This window comes from Megascapheus bottae, chromosome 5 (assembly GCF_031878675.1).
Source record: "Megascapheus bottae isolate mThoBot1 chromosome 5, mThoBot2.hap1, whole genome shotgun sequence".
In the NCBI taxonomy this organism is placed as follows: domain Eukaryota; kingdom Metazoa; phylum Chordata; class Mammalia; order Rodentia; family Geomyidae; genus Megascapheus; species Megascapheus bottae.
In genome coordinates this window covers 68,735,052-68,759,043 of record NC_143513.1, presented here as the reverse complement: position 1 = coordinate 68,759,043, position 23,992 = coordinate 68,735,052, and the positions used below count along the sequence as shown (strand labels likewise).

General features: G+C 43.6%; 1 protein-coding gene across 1 annotated transcript; it reads right to left on the bottom strand.

Annotated features, from left to right (window-relative positions):
* Window positions 1-1,350: 1,350 nt before the first annotated feature.
* On the bottom strand, window positions 1,351-23,772 carry Cpa4 (carboxypeptidase A4). Its single transcript, XM_090332240.1, has 11 exons — window positions 23,689-23,772; window positions 20,756-20,896; window positions 20,231-20,365; window positions 18,577-18,675; window positions 15,407-15,508; window positions 14,008-14,112; window positions 13,228-13,338; window positions 11,644-11,734; window positions 8,650-8,849; window positions 7,668-7,752; window positions 1,351-2,806 (listed from the first exon to the last, which is right to left on the bottom strand). Exons 1-11 carry the CDS (start codon window positions 23,770-23,772, stop codon window positions 2,619-2,621), a joined length of 1,341 nt encoding a protein of 446 aa, XP_090188366.1. The 3' UTR covers window positions 1,351-2,618.
* Window positions 23,773-23,992: the final 220 nt, after the last annotated feature.

The window sequence follows — 23,992 nt, the reverse complement described above, 5'->3', positions numbered from 1 at the left end:
ACTTTTTGAATTTCATAAGTTGAATGGTGTGAAAAGACATCATATCCAAGTGCCAGTGGCTCACCTATGAAATACTAGTTTCTCAGGAGGCTGAGATCTGAGGATGGAAGTTCAAAGCCAGCCCAGGTAGATAAACCTAAGACTCTTATCTTCAATAAACCAGCAAAAGGCCAGAAGAAGAAGTATGGCTCAAGTGGTAGAGCACCAGCCGCAAAAACAAATCAAGCAAGTACATGAAGCCATGAGATCAAGCCTCAGTCCTGGCACAAAAGTAAATAAAATACATCTCATTGAAGTCTTATGTATGTCACAATATCACTAGCCATCCCTTCATAAGTTTATCAGCTGTTTAACATGAATAATTTGCCTGCGTATTTTCTCCACTCTTCCATTGGGTTTTATTTATACTTTCCTCATCGATATGTAGTTCTTCATACACCCTTTGTCGTGTGTGTGTGTGTGTGTGTGTGTGTGTGTGTGTGTGTGTCTGTGAATATTGTGGGTATCTCCTACCTAATAACTTTTCTTACTTTCTTCCTGATGACTCTTAATGAACTAAGCTCTTGATTTAATTACAATCACAGTATCATTCCTTTATAAATGGTTCTTGTTTAAGAAACTCCCCCCATCCCCCCCAAAAAGAAAACCTCAAAAACAATCTCAATCTGAGGGCAGAGACCATCTATGGAATCAGGACACAGGCAGATCACAGAGACAAGCATTGCTGTGCCTATGAAGGCACCTGTCCTCCAGAGACCCTGTCTAGCCAGCATGAGTGACCAGCTGGCTGGCTGGTAGGTGTGTTCTGGTTACAGAACTAGATATATCATGCTATTAAATCTGGGTGCTATTAAAAATTCTAATCAGAGACTGTAATTAACTTTCCTTGCTCTGATGCTCACGCACTAAGCAACCTTCTGATTATAATTTGGCTTCTCATATATCTTGCCTACCGGGAAAGAATGTACTGAGAATGCACTGTTCAGGACGACGTGAGGCTCCAATCCATTAAACAGTTACATGCCATGATGTAAATTAATAAATTTGTATTCTGATTTTATCATTTGCCTCATCTGGGCTCCGAGGACGTGAGTCAGCCTCGCCGGGTCTCATCAACACAGACCCCGAGAGCAGCAAGCTTCTCCGGTGTTGAGAATGAAGAACAAGACCCAGACCTAAGTGAAATCACCAAGATAACATTACCTCAGAGGCCCAGAGACCCTCAGCCTGATCAAGAAGGCTTTCCCATGTGTCACGAGACATAGGCAGGGATTAGCATTGACTTTTGACATTACAAAGAACTGCATATTCAAAACCATGGTTTGGTTCTATTCAGGTGGAAGCAAAGAATAGACGATGATCAGGAGGCTCCTATTGAATATTTATTGGCTTATAAGGACACACCAGATGCTGCATAGATCCTAAGCAGAAGGTTAAGATTTACAGACATGTTTGAAAAAGCAAAAAAAAAATTAAATAAGTAAATAAATAAAACAAAAACAAAACAAAACAAAAAAGGGAGAGTCGACAGATGGTACATGCTAAGGAGAGATGGACCAAGAGGCCTGTGACTGATGAATTCGTGCTCTCCAGAGTACCCAGGGTCCAGGATGCAAAATAGAATGTTAAGTTTTAAGGGGGGGAGGACTTGGGGGAAGAGAAGAAAGCACAAGATATACTAGAGCATAAGCAGGAATGTGCTGAGGCCCTGAGAATATCCAGAGCAGAGGGGAGGCCAGCCTGATGGTTTATGACCTGTGTGGTGAGGGCAAAATCTTTGAAGTGAGTTCAAAAAGCAAAGTGGAGAAGAGTCTATCAGGATACAAAGGACTAAGTGAGGAATTCTGCAATCCAGGCCACCACTACTGCTGAGATCCTGGGTAAGCATCAACTACCTTGCCACGAATCCCCTTCCAGGCTCTCAGGAACACGGAACAAGAAGGGGGAAAGTGCTAGGAACTATGGAGTCTAGCAATTCTGAGCCTAGTGATGGGAAGAGAGCTTCTATGTAATATTCTGGCCAAAAAAAAATGAGGAAGGGGAGGGCAATACTGATGACCCTACAGGATTTGTTGCAAAAACAAAAACAAAAAAACATGAAACATGTTTCTCAGCTGCCCTGGCTAGCTACAAGTTGGCTGGAGGAAGAGAATCTCTTGAGACCAGGCATTCCAGGCCAGCCTGGACAGCCTTATAAGACCTTGTCTCAAAAAAGAAGAATATGGAGGGAGGAAGAGAGCAAAGAAAAAAGCATGTTCTGGAAGGAAAGAAATTAAAGCTTTGAATCTTCTTTGAGACCCAACTAAAGCCCAGAATGTCCCATGGGTCCCCACCAGGGGACCTGGCTTGGCTAGACATGGAAGACATGTTCTCAAAGTGAAGTAGAAAGATGCTGCCGGGAAAGGATGACCCTGAGAATAGCCTGTCCAACCAGCCATGTGCAAGGAGAGGCACGACAAAAGTTCAGCGGAACAGCAGGACCAGAGAATGCTGGTAGACGTGTTCCTCGCACATGCCCCACCAGAAGTGCGGCTGGAAGGGGCCTGGCTGGGCTCTCGATCACTCAGAGGGTTGTGACTCCCAAGTGAAGAAATGAACTCCTTTACTAGTGCCCTGGTCTAGTAGAGGTTGTCCCGCACATGCTCCATGATGGTCTTCAGTCCCAGCCAGGTCTCCTCTGCGGTGGGGATGATCTGATTGGCTGGCAGAAGAAAACCGTAATGCCCAGTGTCTCTCAACTCAAATGTGAATGAGTACTTGATGCCATTGTCATAAGCCCAGTCAATGGTGCTCCCACTAGCTGGATCTGCAAGAAAAAAGAGTGACCATTATTGAAGTGTGGTTGCCTTTAGGCCTCAGAAAAAGCCATAGCTCTATCTACCTGGGATTCTTTGGGAGTGTAAAGTGATCTCTGCAAGCCATCGCCTCTGTAATATACATGCCCAAAGGACACATTGGCTCCATCCAATAGGCCTTAGGTCAATACACCGTGAGTGTGTGTACTCATCTCAAACTAAGAGACTTGAAATTCTCCCATTTTGTCCCTAATTCATTGCAATCCCTCAGGCTACTGAAAACTAATCTCATAAACACAGCGTATGGTAAGCACTTCCAACAGAGCCCAAGAACCCTCATCTCCTGCACATCACACCTCGCCAACACAGGGCTGGCCCTATCTTGTAACTAACAAGCCAAAATGGAGTGTCATGAAAAACTTTGGGGTTCTGCCTTGCCCTCTGTTGGGTCACTCGCTCTGGAGAAAGCCAGCTACAGTGTTGTAAGGATACTCAAATAGTCCAATAAGGAGACTGATGTGAAGAACTTTGACTTCCTGCCAATAATCAGCATTAACTCACCAGACAGTCCTCACCCCCACCCCCATCTGAGTAAGCCATACTCTATAAATACTCTCTTCAGCCCAGTAACCCTGGGGTTCACTAAAGTCCTGGAAGACATCCTGACCCCAACCCCAGGGGACTTTGGGCCACAGCCACCCAGTTAAGTGTCTCTTGACTTCCTGAACCCTACAGAGTATATAAGGAAATAAATATTTATTGTGTTAAGCTGCTAAGTTTCAAAACTTTTTTACATAGCAGGAGATAACTGATTTACAGAGCAAAGGAAATACATTCCTTAAGAATCCCTTGGCCAAAAGGCTTGAGAAGGGCAGGAGGCCTATTTTTCTGCTTCTTCCCAGTCAAATTCTACTTCTTCTCAGGCAAAATTGGTTAAAAGTGAGCAACGTTTGCTGATCTTGCATGGTAAAATAATGTCAATAGTTGCTATTATTTAGCACTTAAGTAATGCTGAACATTGTATTTTAAAAGTTTATATTTATGCCTTCACTGTCTTTTCCAACTTTGAGGAAGACATTACTGTCCTTGCTTTACGGATGAGGAAACACAGAATGAAAATGGATTATTTGTCTAGGAACTTACAGGTGGAAATGACCATGCTGGAACCTAAACCTGGGTGGACCTGGATTTCTTTGGTCTAGAAGTATTATACAGACTGAACATAAATTTAGGTATTACCAACCCCAAAAACAATCCAACAACATCACAGGGAGTTTAACTTGTCCCACCATCTCCTTTCCTCTCAGAGTACTGTCTATATTAACATGTATGTTCAAAAGACAAGTCTTTTCACCTTTTCCTTATTTCTGGGAAACTTCTCTCAGAAAATAACTCTTGGTGTTTCCACCAAGATTTTTCCATGAGGTTCTGCTGTTCCCTGAGATTTTTCTGTCATTTCCACAGCCTCTCTCTACCCAACCCAAACACACAGTGCTACTTTAACTTTCTTTTTATGTCAAGCTCAAGTGATTCTGGAAGACAGAAGATTAAAGTGATCAAGTTCATGAACTTTAAGTCCCTGCTCAATGTCCACCTATCCTAAAGAAAAAAAATGGCTCTGTGGGTCAAAGTGCTATAGTACTAAAGCTCCAGGGACAGTGCCTGAATCTTGAGTTTAAGCTCCACAACCGACTAAAAAATTAACAAGCAAACAATTATAACATATTTTTCAAAAACATATTTTTGTTTCAAACAAACAAAGCCTAGGCTGAAATCTAGGATTTGCTAGGTAGGCACTCTACCACTTAAAGCCATATTTCCCAGCCCTTCCTGCTTTAATTATTTGTTTGTTTGTTTTTTAAATAAAATCTCGTGGTTTCGGGCCGGGAGTTTGGCCTAGTGGTAGAGTGCTTGCCTAGCATGCACGAAGACCTGGGTTCAATTCCTCGGCACCGGCACCACATACATAGAAAAAAAAGAAATGCCAGAAGTGGTGCTAAAGATCAAGTGGTAGAGCTCTAGCCTTGAGAAAGTCCAAGGACAGTGCTCAGACCCTGAGCTTAAGCCAGGACTGGCAAAAAAAAAAAAAAAAATGGAGATGAAACCTCATCTCAATAAAAAGCTGAATGTAGCCTGTAATCCCAATTACTTGGAAAGCATAAATAAGAGGATTGTTGCTTAGGCTGGTGTAGACAAAACCACAAAACCACGAGGTTTTTTTTTTTCTATGTATGTGGTACCGAGGAATCGAACCCGGGTCTTCGTGCATGCTAGGCAAGCACTCTACCACTAGGCCAAACTCCCGGCCCTCCATTTATTTTTTAAATCTAGGCTCACTTTGAACCTTGATGCTCCAGATATCCAATTCCAAGTAGCTGGGATTCTAGGCATGAATCACCATGCCTAAGCAAAAAGTACACTGTTCTGAGCACTGTATTTCCCAACGAGCAACCGAATGGTACTCCCTATTAGCCCATCTTGAGTTACCTCATTCATCCAAGGACAGCCTAGTACTTTATTGTCTGAATGCAGGACCCTCCAGATTGGCTTTAGATGCTCCCAGTCTTTCCTGATGATAAGTAATATTGTCGCAAACCTCTTTCATACTCATGATTCATACATGAGTCAAATGAGCCCACATCTAAACCCTTCGTGGACCAGAATGAGTAAAGAACCAGTTGCTAAAGGCAGTTGACCTGAAAGCAATCCAAGCAACCACTGATGGTCTGTCAGAAAGAAGAAGACATAAAAAGCCTAAAAAGCTGATGCAAGAAGAAAAGAGAGAAAAGAACAAGCTTAGAAATTAAATGGAAGTGATATTTCCAATTACACTGGAATTAACATTCCAGATGATAAATTTAGAATAACAATTATATTTTCTTTTAGAAGTGTGAATATTTGAGGCCGGGAGTTTGGCCTAGTGGTAGAGTGCTTGCCTAACATGCACGAAGACCCACATGCAATTCCTCAGCACCACATACATTGAAAAAAGCTGAAAGTGCCGCAGTGGCTCAAGTGGTAGAGCTCTGGCCTTGAGAAAAAGTCCAAGGACAGTGCTCAAGCCAGGACTGGCAAAAAAAAAAAAGGCAGTAAAGCATGAAGTCCATTTTAGAATTCGTTTCACTGAAACGGTTCATCTAAGAAGAAAAGATAAATATCAACTGTATCCATAGTACATGGCAGAACCCTTTAAGGTTAGATAGTATGATCATACAAACCAAAACACCTTTTTGTGTTTTGGAAAAACCTATCAAAAATACAGAAGATGGGCTTTGCCAGCAGGAGGAAACTGAGGGCTTCTAGACAGACCCTCCAAGAGAGCCTTCCCCTCTCCCGTGGGAGGCATCTGGTGAGTGTCCCTTGATTTATCACAGCTCAGGCTGAGAAGAATTTGTTTGATGTGGGAGTACAGGTCATTCTTTGACTCCAAACAGGGGCCCAAGTGACCCTCACAGATCTTGGGAGGGGCCTGCTCCCAGGACCCCGGCAAGCCCCCACGGCTCCAGGATTGATTAATCAAGTAGAAAAGATGGAGAAAGTCTCAGAATGTGCCTCTGAAAAGCTCCCATTTCACAGCATCCATAACAATAAGCCATGAATGAATAATTAATAGTTGCTGCAATTAGCAACACAAATGCCAGCACCATGCTAACTGCTTGATGCAGCTCTGTGGCCTGTGAAGCAGAAGAAGGTGCTGAGATGGAGCAAGTGGAGACTGCAGCATCTTCCCAGAAGACAGGGCTGAAGGGAAAGCTAGGGAGACAGTGGGGAGGATCTGAGTTCCAGGACTGAGCAGGGAAACACCAGCAAATCTGCAGTCTCTGGAGGGACCAACATTTAGAACACTAAAAGAGAAGGCTCTGGAGAGGGGGACACTCCCTTAAAAGGGCTTAGAATTGTGCTTTATGATTTTTTTCCCCAACAGAAGCATTAGGAGACCGATTCCCAAAAGAAGGGATGTGAATTGCTCTGATGAAAAGTTTCATCAAGGAATCAAAACAAAAGTATTGCCTCAAAATGAGGCTATAGGAATTGAGCTCAAAGCCTAGGCTATAATCCCAGCACTTGAGAGGCTGAGGCAGGAGAACTAAGAGTTTGGAGCCAGCCTGCTCTACAAGATCCTGTTTGAGGCCGGGAGTTTGGCCTAGTGGTAGAGTGCTTGCCTAGCATGCACGACGACCCAGGTTCGATTCCTCGGTACCACATACATAGAAAAAAGCCGGAAGTGGTGCTGAGGCTCAAGTGGTAGAGCTCTAGCCTTGAGAAAGTCCAAGGACAGTGCTCAGGCCCTGAGCTCAAGCCCAGGACTGGCAAAAAAAAAAAAAGATCCTGTTTGAAAAAAAGAAAAACCATTTGGGGCTTTCTAGATGAGAAAGGACCCCCTAAATCCTCCTTGTTCGTTTCTGATAGGAAAATAGACCCTCCACTTGCCCTACTACCACTATGAGTAATCTGCCATGGCAAAAACGGTTCCCTTGGAAAATAGGAGGATGGGCTTGCTAAATCTCTAGGTAAACTATGTCAAGATCCTTAATGCAATATGAAGAATGCAGCTTCTACCCAGCTGACAGGACATAACTCATAAGGGCACATGATAAATAGCTCGAGCGCAGAGAGGACGCTGGTGAAGACAACTGCCTGCTGCAGTTAGTGCCACACAGGTTAGACATAAATTTAGTCTATTACTAACCACAGAAACAATCAGACAACATCACAGAGGGTGTAACTTGCCCCTCCAAGCACTGTTTAAAAGTCTTGGAGCACTGTCTAAAGAATCTCTCTCTCTCTCTCTCTCTCTCTCTCTCTCTCTCTTGCTCTCTCTCACACACACACACACACACACACACACACTCATACAGAGGAAGTACTCACAGACGGTGGTACAGACTGGGCCCACTTGGTACTTGGTGCCTGACAGGGAAGCCAGGGCTTCAGCGGCTTTCCTGGCCACATCATCCTAGGAAGGAAGCACCAGAGTGAGAAAGGACAGACCCACGGTCCTGACCCCGAAGAGAAATGTCCGATCCCAGAGCATGAGGGAAGGCCAAGTTATGTTCAAGTGGAAACCCTAGAATGGAGAAAGTCAGAAACCAGTCCCCACTAGCCAGGAGCCTGGGTGGGGCTTCCTCTGCCTGAGGATTGTGGGCTGGCTGTGGCCTATGCTATGTCACCCTGCTGATCTCAGCCCCATCCTCACCAGCCCTCCCCATTCTGAGGTGACTCATTGGATATGATACTGGACTCCTATAGGCAATGGCCTTCACTCCTTCCTTGACCAGAGCCAGGGCACCTCCCTGGGAATGCTATGGTGCCAGGCCTAGCCATTAGCAAACCATAGACACACAACATGCTCTAGTCAGGAAAATAAGTGAGATAGCCCTGTAGGATCAGTTAGGTTTGTTGTTGTTGTTGTAGTTGTCTTGGGTTTTTATACTGGTCCTGGGGCTTGAACACAGGGCCTGGGCGCTGTCCCCGAGATTGTGTGCTCAAGGCTAGCACTCTACCACTTAAGCTACAGTTCTACTTCCAGCTTTTGGGGGTAATATAGAGGTAAGGGTCTCACAGACTTCCCTGCCTGGGATGGTTTTTGAACTGTGATCCTCAGATCTCAGTAGCTAAGAGTGTGCCACAGGCCCCTGACTGCTAGCACAGTTCTTGGAACGCATAAGAAACATAAAAATAAGAGGGACTATCTTCCCCCTTCCAGAGCAGTTCTGAGAACACATCTCAAAGGGCAGGGAGGAAAGTGCAGGCCCTTAATGACACCTACTCAGACTACTACACTTGCTCTTAAGCTGTAGTTGGCCACCAGCACTTCAAGGTCCAGAAACCTTCCAGGGCTGCCGTCACTTACCAGCTCCTCAGCATCCGGGGCCTTCTTGATAGAGTACCCATAGGGATACATCAGCAGCTGAGAGTAGCTATGCAGGTCGATGAAACATTTGAAATTCCCATGCTTCTGAATGAAATCTACCACTGATTTCACTTCCACTTCAGAATTGGCATGGGGACCGTGATATGTTTCAGAACAAGGGTTGTCACTGGTTCCTGCTCCTGTTGGGGAAAGCCAACCAGAAACAGTGACCCATAGGCCAAGAAGACAGAAATGAGGACACTCAATCCCTAACAGAGCTGAGGTGGGAATAGACAGACCCGCAGATGTCCCATAAGAATCTACCAAGATGTGCAGCCTGGGAGAGGGTGGTCAGGGAGGGAAGACAGGCCTGTGGAAGCTACCACAGCTCACAAAGAAAATTGTTGGAACTTCTTTAAATGGATAGAGTTGACCTTATATTGTGCCAATAGCTGTTGTCATACATAATTAATATCATACTTGAGGATGAGTTGTAATTAATATGTGTGCTAGATAATTAATATGAATACCAATAAATAATGCAAATGACTCCATTTATTCTAGTGTCAACTTCTTCTCTTGGTTCAGATTCTAATGGCCAACCACTGCCAAAAATAATCTATTGTGGCTAAAATTTCTTGCTTCTTTGACAAGCATTTAGAAATATTGCTTTAAGCATGAGTTCCCCATACAGCTCCCTGCAGGGTGTGTGTGTGGGGTGTGTGTGTGTGTGTGTGTGTGTGTGTGTGTGTGTGTGTGTGTGTGTTTGCAACCACTCCAGTTGTGGGAATATCTGCCTTGACTTTGACAACCTCAGGTCCCACAGTCCTATCAGCTCCTTTCCTATGATGATTATTCCATTCCCACAATGATTTTTGTGGCATTTCTATGCAACAGGAGATGGGAACATGCAAGAGGGAGGTGGTGCCAAGGTGGGGGGATGAAGAGAGGGAAAGTGGGGGGATGAAGAGAGAGGGATGAAGAGGGGGAAGGAGGAAGAATGCAGTCAAGAGTACAATGTAAAATGAACTATGTGGGGCCATGAGTTTGGCCTAGTGGTAGAGTGCTTGCCTAGCATGCACAAATACCTGGGTTCGATTCCTCGGTACCACACACATAGAAAAAAGCTAGAAGTGGTGTTGAGGCTCAAGTGGTAGAGCTCTAGCCTTGAGAAAACCCAAGGAACAGTGCTCAGGCCCTGAGCCCAAGCCCAGGACTGGCAAAAAAAAAAAATGAACTATGTAACTTGTGAGTAGGGACAGGAGGAAAAAACTAAGAACAAGGGAAGGGGTGACAATGTTCAAAAATAAATGTAATCTTTACCTGGCTTATATAGCTATAACACCTTTATATAACACCTCTGTATAACTGTAACACCTTTATAATAACAATGAAAATTTTAAAAAGAATTTGTTGTATAAACCACAAAATCAAGAAAATAAGAGAAGGGGTAGGTTGAAGGGAAGTGAAGGTGTTGAAGGGAAAACACAAATCAAGATGCATTGTATACATAAACTATTTCATTAAATGGCAGAAAAAAATTCAGTACAGATCCTAAAAAAAATCAGAAGAGAGCTGGCATGAAGCCTGGCTTTGATTCCTCAGTACTACAGAAAAGGCCAGAAGTAGTGCTGTCGCTGTAGAGTGCTAACCTTGAGCATAAGAAACTCAGGGACAGTGCCCAGGCCTTGAGTTCAAGCCCCAGGACTGGCAAAAGAGGAAGAAAGCAAGGAAGGAAGGAAGGAAGAAAGAAAGAATAAGGAAATTATCTAAATGAACTCCAAGAAATGGTAACAAGAGGTTTTTTAGTGTACTGTCTGCAATTATTTTCTTTCTATCCTTCCTTTGGTTTATTCCCTGTTGTCAATGTTTTTTTTTTTAAATTTCTGTACCCTTGTCTTGTATATAAATTCATCTGATTTTGGAAAGAGAAGTGGAAATCACAGAAATGGTGGGACAAAGGTGATACTCACTAGACATTATGTTTGAAATGAACTTTACAGCTTATGGGGAAGAGAGTCAGGGAGAAAGTGGGAGAAAATGAGCAATGTACTCATTACTTTGCTTATGTAACTGTAACTCCTTTACTATAAATTTTCTTTTAAAAAAGAGTGCAGAAAGGATGCTGAAAGAGGTAACATTGATAGATGAACTATATTCATAAGCTGTTTTTGTTGAATGGAAACTCCTTTGTAGAACTACTTAAAGAAAATAAAAGTATTCCAAAATAAATCTGGGTGTGATGGCTTACACCTGTAATCCAAGATGCTCAGGAGTCTAAGATTAACCTGAACAAAAAGTTTGTGAGACTTCATCTCAAACGATAAAAAGCGGGGCACCATGGCAATTGGCTGCTGACTCCTAACGTGGGAAGAGTTGTAAACAGAAGGACAGCTGTCTGGGCCAGCCATGTTAAATAGTGAGACCTCTTCACAAAATAACAAAAGCAAAAATGTCCGGGGGGCATGGATTAAGTAATAGAGTGCCTAGATCCTGAGTTGAAACTCCAGTACTACCAAAAAAATAGACCAAAAAGAAAAGAAAAAATCAGCATGATTATAAGCACAGTGCAAAGACTCTCTGTCCCACCATTGTCTCAGGAGGACAGGAAATAATGAACTTTTCTATTTCAAAATTATAGTAATATATTTTTTCCAGTCCTAGAACTTGAACTCAGGGCCTGGGCACTGTCCTTGAGCTTTCTCAAGGTTAGCATTCTGCCACTTGAGCCACAGCACCACTTCCAGCTTTTTCTGTGTATGTTTCACTGAGAAATCGAACCTAGGGCTTAGTGCATGCCAGACAAGCACTCTACTGCTAGGCCATACTCCCAACCTAATGTTTTCTTCAAGAAAAGTGATAAACATAGAGAGCCTAAGACCTGCACATACCTCTCTCATGAATGGAGCAATGAGACTTGTGTGGATGCTGGCTTTGTACCCCCAAGCTCAGGGCACAGTTGGACAGGTTTGTTCAATGTTGTTGCCCACCTACCTGCAAAGCTAGCATTCCAGTTTCGGTTTGGGTCAGTACCTATGCAGCGGCTTCCAGGGTTCAGGGACCGAGTCTTCCTCCAAAATCGGTTCTGAAAATGTCACCAAACACCCAGAGTTAGGTCACACTATAAGAGTGGTGAATGGTTTCCCTAGGGAATAAGATGGAGGTGACCACAAAGGAGGACTGAGCTGCTTGTGACCCTGCCTGGGCCCTCTCCTCACTACCTACACAGCCTGCTCTCATATCCCAGACCAAGGAAGGTTTAAGGCAGACACTGCCATCCAGTTGAGAGTGGTGGCTCAAGCTTGTCAACTTAGCTACTTGATAAATGGGAATGGAGGGTGGAGTGTGAAGGTTCAAGGCCAGCCCAGGCATCAAACCTTTGGGAGACTCCATCTCTATCAAAGGCTAGGCATAGTGGCACATGCTTGTTATTCCAGCTGCAGAGACAAGGTACAATAGTGTGTTTCTGTCATCTTCAGCAATACAGGGAAGCATAAGCAGGAGGCTCATGTCTAGGCCTGGCCCGGGTCAGACCCTAACTTGAAAATAACCAATGCAAAAGGCCTGGTGGCATGGCTCAAGTGACAGAGAACCTGCCTAGGAAGTACAAGGTCTTGAGTTCAAGCCTCAAGACTTTCAAGAAAGAAAAAAGGAGAAAGAGACAAAGAATGGACTCCTCCAAATTGCACTGCTGAAAAACTTTGCATGCAAGTTGAGTCCGAGCTGGTCCCAATTGCATCTTCTGAAGAACTTGTGGCCTCTACAGAAGTGAGATTGATAGTCCTTTACACTGATGATTACCAGTACCACAGAGGTACACAGTGCCTATTCTATTCTTGCCTAAATAACTCCATCTGAATTCAGTCAAAAGCTCAACTAGGGAATAAGGAAACAAATTAAATGGCACAACAAAGAAGCGATCAGCCAAATTCAAAATGTGAAACATTATACAAGACATTATTTGCTTTCCCCAGCAAATGAATGGCATTGGAAAAGGAAGTGTGGGGCTGCTGCTGCTGCTGAGTAAGAGAGGCAGCAGAGACACAGCCACCAGATGCAGCATGCAGACCTTGCCTACTTCAACACATTGACTCCTGAGAGACATTTTTAAGACAATTGGGGGTGTTGGATGCTATTAAAGAACTTTCATTCCTTTTTCAAATTGGGTCAGTGGGGTAGGGGGTTTGGAGCTTTTTATTATTATTATTATTATTATCATCATGATAGTCAGCTAGTGATGCATGCTTAGGTAGTTGTGGGGAATGAACATGTGTAGGATTTGCTTTGAAATACTTCAAAGAGAAAATCATGTAGGAGAGAAAATGATAAATAAACAGTTGGCAAAATGTTGATAATTATTCAAGACCCATGATGGAGAGTTCCTCAGACTATTCTCTCTAGACAAAATGAATCAACAAAGTAGTCTCTGGTGACTCTCCGTGCTGGGAATGATGAGAAAATGAAATCCTCACAAAGCTTATAATATTGTGTAGGTAGAGGTTCTCTCCCAAGCACTAGCAAAGCAGGAACATCACAAAGCCAGTTTCAGTTCTACCTCACCCAAGCAGGCTTACTCACTTGGGTGTGTGTATACACATATCCATCAGGATTGGCCACAGGCAGCAAGAAAATATCCACTTTCTCCAAGACGGAGGTGATAGCTGGATCCTTCTGGTAATCAGATACAATCTAAGCAGAAACAAGATGCTTTCAGTCAAGCTGTAGCAGGCTTGGTTGCTAGGTCTAACCTATGTCTTTCCAGGACACCCAGTTTTTAGAAAGGATGCCCCAGAAAAACCTCCACTGTTGAAAGCATCCCAGGACTCAACACCCATCTCCTGAGAAGCATGGTTTTCTGCAAAGCCCTCTGAGCCCCTCAAAATCCAGGGACAAGACTTATGATTGTGCCAATTGCAATGAGACCAGGGACATTTGCCTTCTTCTTGTTTCCTAGGAAAGAGTTCTCTGCGCGCTATTCTTCCCTCTCATTGCTGGCTTGAAACAGACCTAGAAGTTGCTAGACCCTGAGGACTTGTGGGGTTGGAGGGTTGAAGGCAAAGCTATTCTGATTTTGGTGTGTAGGGCTGCTTTGCTCCCTACAGAGCTCACTGCAACTCAGTGCTTCAGACCCACTTTTGCTGTGCATTAGCTTAATCACGGCCACTTTGTCACTTAGCCACGGTGGGCTGACCAAAGGAAGGGCTTTGACCATTTACTTGTCACATCTGAAGAGTCCCCAGCTTACTGGGGTCCAAGGCCCCATTCTTTGCAATTTCTCATCCCATCCCTTACACCCAGCCATAGGACTCCTCTGCTCTACAAGGAGTCCTTTGGCCCCAAATTCCAAAGTGACATGACCTTCCTTGCCGTCCAGATGGCAGTAGCCGGTGAGATCCACTCTCGGGAATGGATGCCTGCATTCAGCCAAATGGCTGGCCGCTTCTTGCCTCCTCCCGTGCTGAACTGCAGAAGAGAAGAGACCAGAAAATGACCTGCCTGCCTGCGTTTCCACTCACCTCTCCTCTCCCCAGCTCGCTCCTATTCATTTAATTCATTTAAGATAATTCAGAGACCAAATGTTCCTGAGGGCCCCATCTATTTATCAGGCTTAGCCGTGACCAGGAAGCTTAATTGGTTGGTTGCAGCTCCAGGAAGCCTGAAACTCTCTAGCACTGGGAGCAAATTGGGAAGGAAAACCAATTGTTACTGTGGATTAGAATGCTGGTGCCATTAGAGATAATCGTATGTCTCTGAAAGGCCTCAAATAGTATCCCAACAGAGACACACATAAGGGTGTGTAAACCAGGCTGCTGGGTTGATGCAATAAATGAATTCAGTTTTAAATTAGGAAGAAAAGGGCGGCTCACTGTAGCTCTTTGTAAATGGTGGTAATGAATTCTGCCTCCTGCTTTTGCTATAGTGTTTGGGCCCCTTAGGTCAGAGCTTGTTGTTAATGAAACCAGGGTCTCCATCAGATGGGCAAATAATCTAAATGTAATTATTTTAAAGCAACCAGCTCAGTGGTAGTGAATTCTTTTTTTTTTTTTCCAGTCATGGGGCTTGAACTCAGGGCCTGAGCACTGTCCTTGGGCTTTCCTCAAGGTTAGAGCTCTATCACTTGAACCACAGGACCACTTCCAGCTTTTTCTATGTATGTGGTGTCGAGGAGTGCTAGGCAAGCACTCTACCACTAGGCCAAACTCCCGGCCATGGGTTCGGTGAATTCTCAAGGCATCAATGGTTCTGTGGTATATGCCCAGGTTCCTTTTGATTTGTTCAGCTGGGCTTGTTTATGTAACTTATGTCATTGTTATCATTCTCTATCTCCTTTGTTGGTAACAGACCTGAATCTGTTAGAAATATCTGAAAATGAAGCTTCATGCAGCCAAGGACCAGAGGCTGGGTATAATATTACAACAACCTTAAAATTCATTCCTAAATAGCTTTTGAAAGTAAGTAGAATAAGGGTCATAGGTCTATTCACCCTTTCCTTGCTTGAGACTGAAGGCAAGACTGGCTTTCTAGAACATTCTGGAATACTAGCCATCTCCCCTCCGATCCTGTCCTTCAGCCAAAACACAGAATGGAAGTGTTCCTTCTCACTGTCCCTCATTGAAAAATGAACCTCTGTCATTCCCAGAGCAAGTAAGAAAATGATCACTATTTCTTTCAGTGGTATAACAGGTGGATCCTTCTTGGACTCAAGGAACCAGAAGCCTACGTTCAGTCAGGACCTTACAAAGGCCTAGAGCCTCACCTTTAGGACGTACATCGGCCTCTTTTCAAATGTCTGCCCAATCTTCACTCTTTTTGCCAGGTCTGGAAAATCTGTAGCGATGCTATCCATCTCATGGTAAATCTGAAGCCAAAAATAGTAAACTCAAGGACATTTTTAATTTTGTAAGTTTTTTTTTTAGACTAGGACTCGTTACAGACTTGGCTTCAAACTTAGATTCTTCTGCCTCAGCTACTTAAGACCTGAGATTTCAGGTCACTGTGCCTGGTTTAAGGAGAGTTTTTAAAATTGTGTTCAGTTCTGGATAGATATGTGTGAGCTTTATCATGTCAGTCTGAAATGATGTCTTCGTATTGACCACATTATCAGCATGGAATGCTTATTACAAAGAAAGTACCTAAAGAGTCTTCTAGTATAATTTCCTAAATAATAATAATACCTTGCATTTGCCCACAAAATTATAGCTGACTCAACTCAGTAGACTTACACAGATCCCACTACCAAGTGTGGTATTTCTTACATCCTGAGTTGGACAAGAAGAACAATCCCACTAAGCACATTCCTCACCAGCAAAAATAAAGCCCGTGCCATGTATCTAACACCACACAAATAGATGAAATAGATTATTAACACTGTAAAAAAAAAACAAACAATTTTTTGCCAGTCATGGGGCTTGAATTCAGGGCCTGGACACTGTCCTTGGACTTTTTCAAGGCTAGGGCTCTTCCACTTAAGCCACAGTGCCACTTTCAGCTTTTTCTGTTTATGTCGTATGGGGGAATTGAACCTGGGCTTCATGCATGCTAGGCAAGCACTCTACCACTAAGCCATGCTTCCAGCCCAACACTGGAAAATTTTTAAAGAAATCAAAATAGTTACATTCATATATGTTATTAATAATGTCTCCTTCTATGTTTGTGGGCCATCTTGCTTACGATCCCCTATGTTGGGCACCCTACTTTCAAGTGATAAAGACTTGAAAATGGTAAGCATACACTCAATTACTTTCAGGGGGGAAAAAAAGAAAACAAAATTTGATTTAAATAGCTCATCCATTTTCATTTTTCAAGTCATTTGAAGGCCAAAAGAAGGAAATAAATTTGTTTAGTCCTTAAGATTGGATGAAAGAGCTATACACAGAAGGAAAATGTGCAATCAATACAGAATAAAATCAAGCTTAAATGGTTTATAGACTGGCAGTTAATATGACATACTGAACAAAAGCAAACAAATAAGCAAAAATCAACAACAAAAACCCAAGCTCTCAAATATATAGGCAACCAAATAAAGTACAAAAGAAGTGACTTGCAATCAGTTTAAAAGCTCAAAAAGGGGAAATTTTAGATGAGAAAAATGAAGAGAAAACTACCATATTTGAGAACTGAAAATTGCACTAGAAATGGGCAAATCTGGCTTCCAACACACAGCATGGAAACTTTACTCCCACAACCGACTCCCGGAGAGATGAAGAAAATCAAGGTTAGCCATGAAAGGAAAGAGAATCACCTAAGAAAAGTTTAAGTACCAAAGCTATATCCAGATGTGAAGCTCAAAAATCACACTAGCAACTATCACCAGGACACAAACCAAGGTTCTGGAACCAAAATTCTGGCAGAGACAATCATGAAATTCCCTCTAGAGACCTAAGCAAGTGTAAACCATTATGGGCTATGTGCTATGAATACATAGCTGTTTTTAGAGAAAAAAAAATGAGCACAAGAGGAGGCAGCTAGCTCTGAGACATACAGCAAAAGACCTTGAAGGAATAGGAGATAACTGGGAGCCAGGCACCAAAGCCAGGAACACAGGGGTTAGTAAAAGAGAAAATGAGGCTCAGACAGCCAGCAGATGAGGAGATCCACCCCCCCATCCCCCACCCCCCCACACACACATACACCTCTATAATCCTCAGGGGACATTTGCAACTGGTTAGCTCAGCTGGGAAGGATTCCAGGGCCATGGGCTAATGTTATGGGTTCCATGGCGGCATAAGCCTTGAGCTCTGCTTTCCTCCATGGCCCAAGATTGAACTCTTAATTTCACCCATCTGTTTGGCAGATGTATGTCACTGGTCACAAAGATGGATCAATGGGCAGTGTGATTGATTTATCTACAATAAACAAAGCTACTAACACTCATGAGAAGTAAAAATAGTCCATCAGCCTTTGAAATAATCACTCATCATGAAGAACAACTCAAAATATACAACTCATGAAAAGTATTCCAGGAACACTGTTTATATATGAAGAACATTCATTAAGGCAGATGAAGGGAGAAAAACGTGTGTGTGTGTGTGTGTGTGTGTGTGTGTGTATATGCCTATTTGGGGGCTGGAAGTCAGGGCCTGGGTATTTAGCTTGTTCACTTAAGACCAGCACTCTACCACTTGAATCACAGCTCTACTTCTGATTTTTGGTGTGGTTATTGGACATAAGAGTCTCACAGACTTTCCTGCCTGGATTAGTTTTGAACTGTGATCCTCAGATATCAGCCTCTTGAGTAGCTATGATTATGGCTATGAGCCACTGGAACCCAGCTGAGGATATATATTTTGATTTGAGAATGAGTTCCTGAGCTACTAAAACTATCAGCTAGCTAATAAAGTAGACACTGGGGGAGAAGGAGCATAAGAAAATGATGAGCACTTCATGGTACAGTCCCATACTTACAGTCTCTTTTGATTTCTCAAGTCCCTTTTGATTTCTCCCTTTTGATATGAAATTACTCTGTGCCAAGCTTTTCATTCTAAAATTCTGGCATACCCTCAAAGTCATCTATATAAAGTGGTTTCTAACTAAGCACAGTACCAAAATGCATTATGGAACAAATATTATATAAGTTGTCGTGATAAATGAATGGAAATATTTGGTTAACCTTGCAAATAACCACTTGTCTACTTGCCCAGAATAAATAACATCTTATTCCAAGCAAAGGATTATGGGGTGGGGGGAGAAGGTTGAATTACAAAGACTGGAAACGATTGCAATTATTTCATAGCTTTCTTGAGGATGGATGTGGGGGGGCGGAAATGTCCAGTTCACATTTCACTATGCTCTTAGGTGCAGGTGGGAGTTAAACAGCCTGAGGACTGGAAAGGAATGAAAGTTCACATGTGTTAGCCTCTCCGTACCAAGATATTGTACTGAAGTTGGAAGGAGGGAGAGAGGTTACAAAATTCAGGAAGCACTTACGGCATCTAGAGAGTGGTAAGCTCCATAGTTGAAGTTACTCCCACTCCGTTCTTGCCCTTCATTGCGTTGTATTTCTTCATCTTCATCATCTAAAAGAGCCTAAACGTACAGAGACACAACAGGTTGGTGAACTGATCCAGTAAAGATGGAAAGTCTGGCTTTTTTCCTGCTCTATCCCCATATAGGTACCAGCCAAGTTGGCATCTCCCTCACCCACAGAGGAGCCCAAGGGCCAAGGTCAAATATACAAACTAAAGATCAAAGTAGGAGGAAATACAAATTCATAGTGTCTACTTCTCAAAGAACTTCTGATTTTGAGAAGAACATACATTATACTCTCACTGTTTCATAAGGGGTTTGAATCAATTCTGTAGGCTAGAACAAGAGAATATCTGTGCTCATTCCATCTAAGATGACTACCCTCTAACATTCACTGTTCTATGGAAGCAGTCTAGTATATATAAATACTGCAATGCTAATACTCAGGAGGAAAGTCATTATCTTGTATTCTGACCTTCACGATCAGTGTGATGCCGTTTAAGAACTAAACTATCTGGTCATGCACCAGTGACTCAGTGCTCATAGTCCTTGATACTCAGGAGGCTGAGATCTGAGGATCAAGGTTCAAAGCCAGCCTGCACAAAAAAAGGACCTGAGACTCTTATCTCCAATTAACCTCTAGAAAATGGGAAGGGAGGCTTGACTCAAGGGTAGGGCAGTAGCCTTGAGCTGAAGAGCTCAGGGACAGCGCCCAGGCCGATTTCAAGCCCCATACCCACCCATATATATGGGGGGATCAGATTTCTTTCCTCTATCCATAAAGCTTTCCTTCTTGGTGTGCAATTTATATTCCACCATGCAAAACCTGCTTACTCCCTGTAAGGAACATATGTACTATTTGGTTATTCTATGCTATGCAATCTCTAGACGTCAGCCTGCAGCTGGGACCCAGTGCCTCTGAAAAATGCAGTTTGGGAAACCATTCAGAAACAAAGACATTCTTATAACCACTCATACTTTGAAGGTTCCTGGCAGATGCTGTGACATGTGAGGGTGATTACTAAGCCCACAGCTGCTCGCACCATCAGGAAACTTATAGGCCAAATCACCAATTAGTCCATAACCTACCTCGGTGAAGAAGACAACATGAGCCAGACACTATCCAGCTGTTCAGTACTTGCCATGGGGCTGGGTGGTGACATTCTCCCTTTTGAAAAGGGCACTTTTTCTTACTGGTCACCAATACCTTCCCACCCACAACTCTTGCCTCCTAACTTCAAACATAAAAGGAAGAGGCACATCCATAATGTACCAGATACTGTGGAGCATTTTATGTATATTGATTATAGAATCTTCTCAATAAAATACATGAAATGAGTATAACCATTAGTATCTTACTGATGAGGAAATGGAGGTCCCAAAGAGTGAAACTTGTCCAAAGACAAACTAAAAAATCTGAGATTTGAATCCAGATACTGTCATATACATGATCCCTATCTACTGTAACTCACTGTTTCTCTAACACATTACTGTACTTTCATCTGCCTGAAATTTCTTCATCTAGCAAACGGAAAAGGTTTACACCCCTGGTCTGCTCCTGACTGGTGGTGGCTTGCTCCTACACAAGATTGGTATGAAACTGTGATTTACTTACCTGTAGGTTTTCAATGGTCACTGAGTACTCCAAGCCCTGGGATTTCAGGAAGGATTTGACTGGCAGCAGACTTACAGATGGAACCAGGACATCCACAGGCCGGCCAAAGGTAGAAGGAGATTTCCAGACATTGAGCTGAAAAGAATAGAAATCAAACCAGGCTAAAGGATAGTTCAGGTAAAACACACAATCAACTCATTCTTGTACAACCACTACCAGAAGCCAAGGGGATCCCTGAGGGGATCCCTGTTCAAGGGTAAACAGGGACCATTTCACAATTGTATCTAGTCAGATCTCCCCAGCAGGCAATGCCTGGCAGAATCTAAGGAGTAAATCCAGAGCAGCTAGAAGGACGGAGTTCATTACTTCAGCTCCCTGGGCCATCCATTGTGATCTACGTCCCATCTTTCCCTCTCACATGTGATCTTCTCAATGGAGCAGAAATCTTCAGGAACACTAGTAATAACTCCAGTAGTCGAAGACTCTTCTTTCAACAAAGTCAATAAGTTAAGAAGAACCATGTACCTTGAAGTCATGCGAGTTCACTAGCTGAGTCAGTTTGCTGATCTCCTCTCCATTTCTGACATTTATCCTAAAAACTTGGTCCCTGAAGAAAGGATGGGAGAGAGGAGGGAAAAAAAGCAAAAGATGACGGTGAACTTTCAGCTGGCAGATAAACCCCAAACCCACAAACCCAGACAGAACTGGGTCGAATGAGAGGAAATGGTCTAGTCTTTGGTTATAATGTATAGCCATTAAAAATAAGACTATGTGGCAAAAATATGAAAAAGTACTTATGGTTTAACGTGAATGGAAATATTAAGTGAAAGAACAGGACAGAGAATTGTATGTATGCCATGATTGCAAGTATGGAAAAATCAGATGCTCTAGAAGAAAAACAGGCAACAGAAATATACCAAATGCTGACAGTGCTCAAGCTCGGGTCGTGGGATTATGGATGGCTTACTTTTTTTTTCCTCCTTGTATCTGTTTTCTGTAATGTGATCATATTACTTTATAATGAAAAACACATATATATTTTACACAAAGGAATGTTCCTGGGTTGCACACAAAGCTCACTGAAGACATAAAGGAATACTTTTTCCCTGTCAGGGGTGAAGGCTGAAACCTCTGTGCTGGGAAGAACTGGGAAATCAAGCAGACTCTCCATCTTAGGAGGACAGACGCTACCTTCTTCCAGAAGAGAGAAGAAGCTGGGAACTCACAGCCTCCTGCCAGCCCCAGAGCCCAGGACACATGTGCATTCTGAGATGAACTGAATGCAGCCCAGGGTGTGAGGCTGAACTTTGGATCCATTGATACCTGCCAGGTCCCACATGGTCCCAGGAGGGATCGGCCATAGCAGCCCCTTTGTGGTTTGTCTTGCATTTCTTTCATATACATAATTTAGCTTCTGGAGCTTTGGCAGGGGAAAGAGGCCCTGAAGTCCTGGGTGGTGAGTGGGAGAAGGCTGGACATGAAAAGCTGCCTTTGAGCTCTCAGCCCGCTCAGGGAGCCAGGGGAGCCATTAGGCGGTTGCTAGGTGACAGGCCCCAATGAATCTGCGCTAGATGCTGTCACATGCATCATCTCTTTGACACAAATGAGTGCAGGAAGAGCTGCTTGAGAGAGCTGTGGGCTGAAGGACCTGTTGACAGAGTAAATGACTCTGTCACAGGGAACTAAACGTGCAGTCTCATGTGGCAGCTCTTCACCAGAAAAACTGGTCCAGACCAGATAGACCTTCAGGGTTTTGCTTGGTTCTAGAAAGTCCTGGCGGGGGAGGGGGTATCCAGAGGTCTAGGCCAGCCCAAAGGGATTGAGGCCCATGGAGAGCAGTTCTCACTGCATGTGGCTGGTCTGAAGGAGGCTCCTACCCCAGCTGGCCCCGAGCTGGTCCCCATAGGGTCCTAGAAGGAGATAGTTAAAAGCACTCCCAGGTACCTAGTTGTGTGTGTGGGGGGGGGGGGTGTCTAGTGAGTCAGGGCTCTCCTGAACCAACTACAGGATGAACATGGTTCTAATGTACCCCCAAGGGTTCATGTCCTGCAAGCTTAGTCTCTAGTATGGCAATGTTGAGAAGTAGTAGGCGCTTTAAGAGGTGGTCCCTGGGAAGGGATTAATAACCATGTCTTGGAGTTAGTTCCAGTGAAAGTGATACTGGCCCCTGAATTTATCTCTAGCTTCCTGTCTTGCTATGTGACCTAAGCTTCCCACACATGCACTCATCATGATGTTATCTGCCAGGTGGTACAGACTGGGGGTCCTCACCAAATAGAGTCCCAACCTCGGACGTGTAGTTTGCAAATCTGTGAGTGAAATAAACCTCTTTGCTTTACACATTACACAGCTGCACATATTCTGTTATAGCAACAGAAAACAGACTACAGACCACATCAGGCTCACAAAGAGTTGTACTGAAGCCCTGAAAAGATGAAGAATCCAGGCAAAGACAGTCTCAAAAAGAAAAGAAAAGGTCATTATCATAGGAAAATCTTTACTCCGGTCTGAGGTCTAAGACCAGTCTACCAAACTCATGCTCAGTCACAGCCTACTCCCAACACTCCAGAAGAGGAGCAGATGCCTCAGAAATGGGCATTGTAGAAAGACTGCACACTGACAACTCTAGTGGCAAAATTAGGCATTTGTAAAACAGTCCTGACTAGAGCAATCATAAAAAAGAGGAGAGAGAGGAAGGGGGGAAAGGAAAGATGTGGGGAAAAAAAGGTTTTGGGGTATGACAATCCTGGCACATGTTAACCCGTAAAGGAAGTATGGCATATCCATGGGGTAACTTAGTACCAGAACTTCCATGCTCAGGCCCAGGCCACAACAGTGGAGCACAGTGTATTTAAGCTAGGTCCAATGATGACTAAGTCCACAACCCACTTTATTAGAATCCAATCAGCCAAGGTGCAGAGGTGAAAGAAACAGATGTGTGTAATACCACGAAGATACCAGGAAGACAGGGCAGAAGAGCCAGCCCCACTGAAACCTAAATCCACCATGTGCTTTGGCCTTTGTAAAAGTGATTATTGCCTGTAATCCTGGCTGTTTTCTTAACTGTCTGGCAATCACCTACTTAGTCTTCCCGAACAGCCCATCTCACCCATGAAGCTTTCCCTAACAAAAGGACAGTTTTCAAGGAGCACTGAACAGCAACAGCGATGCGAGGGTCTAACATTGTTTTCATGACCATCAGCACATAGATACCTGAAAGCAAAATGGGAGGGGCAGTCCTTCTCATCATCCTCATTGACCTGGTCTCTATCTAGAACATTCCCTCTCCAGGTCATGAGGGGATAGATAGATGGTTGCCTACATCCTAAGAATCTCCACTAACTGGGAATTTGAAGGCCTTGAACTCAAGCTCTTCCTAAAGAGGGGAGTTGAACCGAGAGGGGGACCATGTTGGGATTAAGAAGTTGCTGAGTTGAACTTTCCTGCTCTACACGAACCTTCTGATAGCTCTTCTGGCTCTCATCAATATACAGTTGGCTGTTGGCAGTGACAGGTATTGATGCCTTCTCCCTCATCTTCATGACTGATTTGGGAGCTGAGCTTCCATCCCCTCCCCTGTTATCATGTGGGGAGAGAGAGCTGAGTGGCTGGTTCTTTGTGCTCCTCTCACCTTCATCTCCAGCCAGGCTCAGCAACCACCATGAATAATACTGAGATGGTTTCGCAGAATTCTTAGATGCTTGTCAATCAGACACTCCAACCAGTTCTGCAGCTACTCCCTGTTTTCTGCCTGTCTGACAC